We start from the raw sequence: 8,896 nt of genomic DNA, 5'->3' as shown, positions 1-8,896 counted from the left end.
TTCCAGGCCACGCATACAGGCAAACCACTTCAGACCAGCAAATACAGTGTTCAGCACGGTCTCAGCTGGTGGAGAGTATGCTTCCCCAGCAAACTGTTCATGGGAGTCCTACAGCCCACATTCCCGTGTAGGTACTGAGTACATCAGCAGCTGAATGCACACATGTTGGCATGCAACTGAAGTGAGATGGTGACATTATGTTAAGAGCACAGTATCAGGAGCTGGTTAAGAAGCACACTTAGCCACTGCCCACAGCACCAGGAGCTGGGTCACTGCGCAGCTCTGCACTATTCCCAACTTTGCCTCCGTGCACAGTAGTTAAGAGACTACTCCATGCCCCAGGCCAGCTGAGAATGCCTCTGATTCCCCCTTGGAGCCACATCTAGCTTAATCAAGTGTGAAGCAGCTCTTGGCTGCTCATCTCAGATACAGCTGTGCCACAGCAGAGCAAAGGGACCCGAAGGAAAAAGGAATAGGATTCCTGGTATGATGGTCCACACACTGGTACAAAGTGGCAAAGCTCCTCTCTCTTGCTCATGTCCTCATATCCACTGTCAATTTGAAAACTGTGAGACACCTTTGAAGCTCAAGGTCTTTTCATAACAAAACTCCCCTTTACCACTTGAACATTTCAGAACACTACACATTTCAGAAACTAACCGCGTTCAAATTTTACATTCTGAACTGTCCTCTCTACTACGACCTCATCATCTTTTCTTACATTCCTGTCCAAACAGTGATGTTGCTGAACAGTCCGAATCCGATTGTCTAACTGGTTCCTCTGGAAGCTTCCTGGGACTGCAGTGTTGTTCTGACACACTCTGTGAGACTGTGGGAACCCATTAGGCCCCGTGACAGAGAGAAGCTGTACCTTGGGAGCACGCACACTTCTGAAGTCCCTGTGACCCTCCTACAGCCTCTGGCACTGTGCAGGTTCTGCTCTTGCTCTGACGCTTCTCCCTTGACTTTCCAGGCCCCTAATTGTCCTGCTGTGATAAAACAGATGTTTTTAACAGCAGCAAGCACACTTTCATACAATGAACTGTGAATTAGAGCATGTTTCTTCTTATCTAAATATTCTCTTCTATGCCAAAAGATCAAAGTGGTGCACTTCAGCAGAGAGGCTACAGGCATGTGACTTGGGAACAGTGTAGGTGCTTTTCTGGAGGCCACTAAAACATCAGCCATAGCAATTTTCCAATAGAATCTCATGGAAATGGTGTCACTACATAACAGAAGATGGATAGTATTCCTTCTGACAGGGATAAAAAGTTCTCTTCGGATAACTTCAAATAAAGAACATCAGCTACTTCAGAAGTATTCCAGGAAAGGTGCCTTGCCAAAATGCTAATTCAATGAAGACTATAATGATTTATGTGGTTTAGGTCACCTCATTTTCAGTAGATCAAAGTCTGAAAAGCTACAGACACTAGATCAGTGTAATCCTGCTCTGTCATGACCTAGGATACAGTTTGTGTTTTCTGTCAATATGGCTAGAGGTGACATTTACAAAGCTGGGAGAGAGGTATCAATGAAAAATTCAGAGACCATAAAAAAGTCTAATTCAGTTTAGATTCATCTGGTCACCAACACTTCCCTTAGGGACAAGGGCATCTTTAACACAAGGAAAAAGGGAAGATTCAGGTAACCATGTTCCAACTGGCAAAGGTGTGGGGAAAAAATATATCATATACGTCATACCTTCGGGACTTGGTCCTTCCACAGTGCAAGGATGGGACTAGGTGGTCCTTGATGCACCTTCCAAGCCTACGTGTCCTTTTGCTGCTGACTAAAATGAACAGTGAGCAAATGCTGACGCTCCCAGCACCTACTAGAAAAAGGAAAAGCAATTTCCAGTCATCATTTGTACAGGAGAACTACATTCTGCTAAAAAACAGGAAGTTCTCAAAGACACCAACAAGTTCATTACCAACGCTGTCCTAGAACAAGAGACCGGAGAACTGAGAGAACTCATGCTTTAATAGACACTGAAATCACAAAGGAAGAAGGCCAAATGCCTTAGCAATTTCAATAAAAATATGAAAATCTTTTTACATGGTAAATTTCATAATATAAAAAGTTTAATGCTGTCTGGAAACAGAGTTTTAATTTACAAAAATGTCCGTATAGGCCAAACATGGCTAACACTGCACACATGGAGAGCAAGTGCTAAAGGGCTGCTGCTTGGAAGAGTCTTTGCTGACAGTCCTCTGAGTTACCATCTTCAATGCTCTTTTGAAGAGTTCTGCAACCGAGGGGTGAAGTTTTCCATACACATTTGCAGCCTTTCTGGACTGCACGGCAATGTAATGAACCCAAAACTGCTCAAATCCATTACTACCACCTAGCCTGAAACTACCAGTGTTTTCTATCAGATTCACAGATCTTCTGTGCACCTGGATCTATTCCGCAACACGAAAGAGATGTCACAGAACAAGTTTGACCTAACGAGAGGAAGTGCGGCCAAGACTGATGTCCACAGGTATAGCACCCTTCAATGATTTTTTTCCCCTTATTTAAATAAGGTATGACTAAAAAGAAGGAAAACCAGTAGCAGGCCAGGGTCCAGGTTAACCAACAAAACCAAATTAAATGGGATTCTGGTCTGTGAGATTGTTTCCTGTTCCCCTTTAGTTTCAGCTACAGATAGTGCCAAATAAAATATCCGTAATCAGTATCTCACACAGTAAAACACATGGGATAAAACCAAACTAAAATACATTCCATGGCCCCGGGGAATCGTTGCATGTGGCAGGTTTAATGTGAAAGTGGGTAATACCTAATTCTTATTGCTCACTGTATTAAGCAGTGTTGTCACTTGTACCATGCACAAATACAACAACGACAAATGCATTTAAACGCCACAGAAGGAAATCTAATACCAAACAGAGAACATGTTATTTTCATTTCCTGAATTTCTCCACATATTGGGCAAACCTGATAAAACTGCTTTTTCCTCACAAAGGGGTTGTTTCTCAGTTGGGGGTGGAGTGAGGCACGAGGTGTGTGAAGTGTCTCCCAGACATAAGCAAGCATGCATGTTGACGGCTCTCATTAAGCCAATGGAAGTGCCCTGTGCCAAGTCCACGGAAATAAACTTCTCCAAGACTTGTTCTAGTGACACCCACCTTCCATATTTATATAACACCAATTTCCCAAATACTGAACATCCGAGCCCTCCCTGCTTCTAACACACCCTACCCTTAAAAAATAAACCACAACGAAAGAACCACCACCCCCCACCCCGAGTTAACTCTTTCTGAAAACTTTAAGCCAGCGTGAAACCTACTGGCAGCACCAAAGAGTTGTACCAAAATGACAATATAGAATTCCCACAGATTAAAGAGCCTTTAGCTATGGATGTAAACTACAGTAAAGAGGCTTATTTCCAGCATGTTATGCAGCACGACAGGGAGTATTTGCTGTTGCTATACATAGAAAGCTGCCCACTTCCATCCTGGGTGTTCCTGGGATGTCGTTCTAGTTATGCTGGTCAGAAACAGAGCAAGTCACACGGAGTCCCTCAGTGGTCACGAGAGCACAGCAAGTTGAGCACATCAGCACTCACCATCGACCTGAGCGTCGCTGCTGTACTGACTGATTTTGGCCCACTGTTCTAAAGTTCCCCACCTAATGATGAAAAGACAGTATCAAGCACCAAACCACCTCAGAAAGATGCAGTATGGAGACAAGTAACTTGAATCGCAAAAACTGTATGGATTTAGTCAACTATTTCTTTTTGTTGGTGGTGGTGTTTTTTGTTTTTGTTTTTGTTTTTTGCTACATTGCATAATATGAGTAAATGAATAACTACTCTTTTTGTCTTTCTGCACTGAAACTTTAGTGACCATCCATCTCTCGTTAGCTGACTGTAAATACACAGTCTGATATTCTTTGCCCTTAGTGCTTGTGTTAATTTCTTGCAATAGTGTAAAGGAAATAATTCCCTCAACATCAGTGGCTTCCAGAATATACTCAAAGCATTTCATACGTGCGCCATGATTAAGAAGAACCTAAGTAATTTTACATCACGGTGTCAGAATTGAATCCTCTGTCCTGCTATCACGCTTTTCTTCCAAGATCCCCTCCAAAATCACAAATACTCAGGTCCACATTTTCAAGAAGAGCATCCAGACGTGATAAGTGCAACAATTACCTGCATCAGCAATGATCCCCTAACTAGTTTGGAGATCTCACTGCACTCACCATTCAGGTAGTCAGCTGCAAGACTGAAAGTTGGCTTAAGATCCCTCTAAAACTCAGGGCCTAATTAATAAGCCTCACAACACCTCTGTGAGGTAGGTAGGTAAATATTACTATCCCCATGTAGATAGACAGGGAAGATGAGGCACAGAGAGGTGAAGTGATGAGCCTTCAGTCACTTGACAAATGTTGGGAGTGCATAATAGAAACCAAAAGCCTTGGTGATCCAGTGCTCCGACTTCATAGCACGCAGCCTGTGAAATACTCTGCTTGGATCTAAGTGCACAGTGTGGCTGAGTTCACGTCCACGGTTTTCAGTGCATGTAAATTATCGTTTTGATTCTGATTACATCACTACGTTTAATGGCCACTTAAAAAAGATTAGCCTCCAACTTGATTCACAGCACCTAAATGCCACCTAGCCTAGGAAAGCTTTCTGTCTCCCCCACATCACCCCTGGGGTGCTCTCTTTTCTCCACAGATCAGAAGGTGCACAGGTTCTGCATACAGCCGGGTCTGCACGTTCCCTCACGAGTGTGTCCTGACTGCACAACGACACAGACGTGTCCCGCCCGTGTACACTGGTGTACTTGCTCCTGAAGAAACTTGTTTCCACAGCAGGGGAAGGTCCTGCAGATCTGCCCACGATGAGATATTTACAAACGTTTAGCAGGATCAGAGAAGGATTTACTCACATGGTTAACTTCTAAACCACATACACTGATGTCACACTCCCGCCTATGTGGAATTAGAAAATAACTCTGTGAGCCTCAGTGTCTGCAACCCTTTTCTGCAAACACTTGGCATACAGAAGACATCTGTACTGCCCAAATAGTTGCCAAGACAAAAATTTCACCGTTGTAACATTGCATGCCAGAAAGATCAGAGTGTTTGATAACCACGTAACTCATCCCTCTGGCACAGCCTCACCTCCTCACGCTGATGCTCGCCTTCTCCGTTATACCCAAAACGCTCTTTGGGAGCAGATCAACCAGCAGAAAGTCACCTGAGAGGTTTCCCTCCAGACAGAAGTTACCTGGGGTGCAGGTTTTAAAATGGGGCATTTCTCTCCTCTTATCTTTGTGTCACTGTCTTTTATCGATGAAAAGAGAACTGCTATGGAGGTGTAGTGTCAGCAATTTCTTGCATTTTGCTAACGCCTTACTGGAGATACCTAGAGCTGTGTCATCTCCTCCTCTCTGCCAGCCTTTATACCAACCAGAGAAATGGCTTGTACTGCTGCAGGCAGAAATCTGTGCATGCCTTATGGAAGTTCTGCCTCCTCTCTTCTCTCTCCAATCCCTGATATGTATTAGTTCTGTATAAAAAGCCAGCTGTAAAACCTCCCGCGAGGATAAAAAATACAAGGTGGTAGCTTAAAATCTAGCATCTTATGAACAGAAAGAGATTTGCTGGACCAGTTGCAGCAAAAAATGGATTGCTACATAGAACCTGTGAAGCAAGTCTGGCCAAAGACCTGATAACGGAAACTAAAACCCATCTGTGTGAGGCCCATGTTCCTACACAGGGACAGCGAGGGCCAACCTGTCACATTTCTGTGTATTGACAAGGGTGTGACCATGGCTTCTTAGATAATATTCTGTGGTTCTGTATCGATAAAGGCAAGTGGGCAGAAGCAAATACTTTAACAAGACTTTAAGTCATCAGTTGGTACGCAAGACATTTCAACATTTGGAGGAAGGAAAAAATCTTCCTGGTGACAAGAACTTATAACCGTTCCCAGACGGCAGCCTCATGGGGCGTACAGTCCCCGGAGCACTACTGCAAGGTGGAGGGTGAGCTGATGTCACTGCATTTGTAGTTTCAGAGTGTCTGTGTCCATTTGGAGGGTTCTTCTGTGGAGAAGCAAGGTGCTGCTCAATAGACAGGTCCTTTAGTTCCAGCTTTTCTGCACTTTCTTCTTTGCTGTGCCGTGGAGATAGATTTAACAAGCTGAGGACATCTTTCTTAGAAGTCATTGTTCCAGGAGCTCCTCGGAGAATCTTTATTGGGCCACTGGAGTGCTGGGGAGTGTTCTGCCAGAACATCTTCAGGTTGTGAATCGCTTGCACTTTTTCATCAATGGCAGCCATTTTTAGTTTGTCTATGTCTGGAGCATCAGCTGGACTAGAGCGAGCAGAACCGGTGGAGGAGTAAGAAAGAGCTGGAGATGGAGTGCTGCCAGCAGGAGACTGATGCCCTGAGCTTGGGGAGATATTTCTGGGTGATTTAGAAATATGAGCACTGTAAGGAGAGCTGGGGTACTTGAGCTTAAAGTGTGGCTGCTCGGTTAAGGACCCATGCGAATCACAACTTGGAGACGGCTGCCCACTGTACTGGCCCGTGCCTTCTTTGTTTGATATCTCCGATGCTGTGGGGCTATTGTAGCCAGAACTCACTTTCTGAAGGGATGAACTCCTTGTTGGAGGCTTTGGTTTAATTGCAAGAGGTGAAGACTGATTCTTCTGACTCGAGCTGATCGGCCTGCTGAATGCACTGGTCTCTGATGATTTGAATGCAGACATACCTGCAGGTGTGGAAGCTGCATCATCTGAATTTTTGCTCTTACTTATTTGACTGCTGCTTCTCTGAAGACGTTCAACAGCAATGAGGTGGCTCTGAGTTTCCTCCAGGATTTTTTGGGCCAACTCCTGAGGATCAAGCTTTGGATTACTGTCCTCTTGGGATTTGACAGTGCTGTCAGTCTCAGTACTAGACTGGTCAGATTCCCCAGTATCAGAACTTGCAAGTTTCCCAACTTTTTGGAAAGGTGAGTTTGGGCTGGGAATAAGAGTCATTTTAACAGGAGAATTTGGAGTACTTATGCTCCCTTTGGAATTGACAGGCTCTTTAACACTGCCAGTTGGACCAGCTTTGGGCTGCTTGTGATCAGGGGAAAATCTTGTTTTTATGTTTTCCTGGTAACTGGCCAAAGGCTCATTGCTGATTATAGAAAAACCTTCATATTCTTCCTCATCTTTGCTGGCTACCATGCTGGTTTGTGGAGACAGCTGGCTCTGTACTGCAGACCTATGGGGATAGATGTTCTTGGGCCTCTCATAGTCCTGGCGTCCTCTGTGCCCCACGCCGTCCGGCACGCTCTCTGGCTTGGAAACAAAACTCATGGAGGAGGCAATAGAGCTCAGACTATACACAGAAATGGCATCTGATGCAATGCCATCTGGACAAGTAGGAGAGAACGGTGGGTTTTGGTACTGTGGCACAGGGTTGGAAATAGACTGAGCAGAAGCCAGTGACTCTAGTGATGAGGAACTGTCCAGGCTAAGGCGCTTAGGCAGCTCTGTAGAATCTAAAAAAGAATTAAAAGTACAAGCGTGCCCTTAGATAAACAGTAATAACAAACTAAACCAGGCAATGTTCTTATCAGATCTAAGAGAAAATGTTATAAAACATGCACTAAGCTACTTAAACAAACAAACAAAAAACCCAACCTATTACTTAAGTGAGAAAAATAATGAGCACAGGTCAGGAAATGTACAGACAACAGCCTCAGAACAAGCATCCTAAGGGAAAGCTTTGGGAATTCACCAACTGATTAGGATTTTATATCTCAAAATCTTCCAGCTGCTGGTGTCTACTCCTAACTTTGTCTTCAGGGAAATCTGAATGTTGTTTGCACATGAAAAAAATGCCTGCTGCACATGACACATGGCCTGTAATGCATGTATGATGATGAATGTGTGATGTCTGCAAAAGGAACGAGTGTGAGACTTCAATGTAGGTTATTCTCATCAAATCATCAGATAGTAAATAACCAAATATAGCTTTACCAAAAAGTGCCAGCAAGGACTGTAGAGCAAAGTGCATGGTCCTCCTATTAGCTTGTTTCCCAGTTTTCAGAATCACCTCTTCTTGCCCAACTTCACAAAGGTCAAAACCTGTAGCAGAGTATGGAGTAAAGTCACAACTCATAATAAGATCCTATGTTCTAAACAAGTGTCATCTTGTTTGTAACACACACAGAACAAAGAGACATTACATTCTGCAATGCCCTGGAATGACATCTCTACCCCTGCAATATACGTTTTGCAGGTTTGCTTTTATTACTATTTAGCACACCTTCATGGGAGCACCTCAGAGTTGGGCTGTGAACACCGGTACACACACAAAGCACACCAGTCCAAACTGATAGACAAAACACATGGCTCAGTATTTTAGCTGCAAATTAGATGGAATTATCAGGGAATGATGGACTCAACGCACCTCAGGGCAGGGCCTCACATGCCTGCAGCATTCACCCATTAATCCAGTGTTTTTTCACAGGAATGGCTCTGAAGAACAGAGACCATGAAGTTTAGCAAACAAGGCCTGGGCAGCAGTAGGCATAAATGTGTGAGGTAAACAACCTGGCTCTTACAAGCTCTTCAAACAGTCTTCTTGGACATCTCTTTCTGCAGTGTTGCCTCTTTCCTGCAATGCCTGTCCCCTGCATCTTTGCAGGTCCAAGTCAGAACAAAACCTAGTTAGATATTTAGTACTTATTTATCTTTTCTGTGGGATGTACACACTATCACACTGGTACCCCCTGTCCTGGCACACTGCACAGGTCGTCCAGCCAAGGGAATGACTGTTTCACTTCAGGTAGGAAGTCAAGCAATTATGAACAACAGGAGAACCATATTCTGAAATTAAAATAGCACCAAATCTGCTGTAAACCCTGAAATCCACATTC

General features: G+C 44.1%; 1 protein-coding gene across 2 annotated transcripts in view; it reads right to left on the bottom strand.

The window, feature by feature from the left end:
* Window positions 1-3,760: 3,760 nt before the first annotated feature.
* TTC28 (tetratricopeptide repeat domain 28) overlaps window positions 3,761-8,896 on the bottom strand; it is a 125,389-nt gene continuing 120,253 nt past the window's right edge. For both annotated transcript variants that reach the window (XM_065738954.1, XM_065738955.1), the window contains 2 exons: window positions 7,995-8,102; window positions 3,761-7,513 (listed from right to left, as the gene is read on the bottom strand). In XM_065738954.1, the coding sequence (XP_065595026.1) occupies window positions 5,889-7,513; window positions 7,995-8,102 (1,733 nt within the window). In that variant the 3' untranslated portion in view covers window positions 3,761-5,888. The remainder of the gene's footprint in view (window positions 7,514-7,994; window positions 8,103-8,896) is intronic.

This window comes from Cyrtonyx montezumae, unplaced genomic scaffold, assembly GCF_038088225.1.
Source record: "Cyrtonyx montezumae isolate F1298 unplaced genomic scaffold, pur_monq_1.0 scaffold_23, whole genome shotgun sequence".
Classification (NCBI taxonomy): Eukaryota; Metazoa; Chordata; class Aves; order Galliformes; family Odontophoridae; genus Cyrtonyx; species Cyrtonyx montezumae.
Note: the sequence above shows the minus strand (reverse complement) of the source record. Positions and strands in the feature narration are given on the sequence as shown.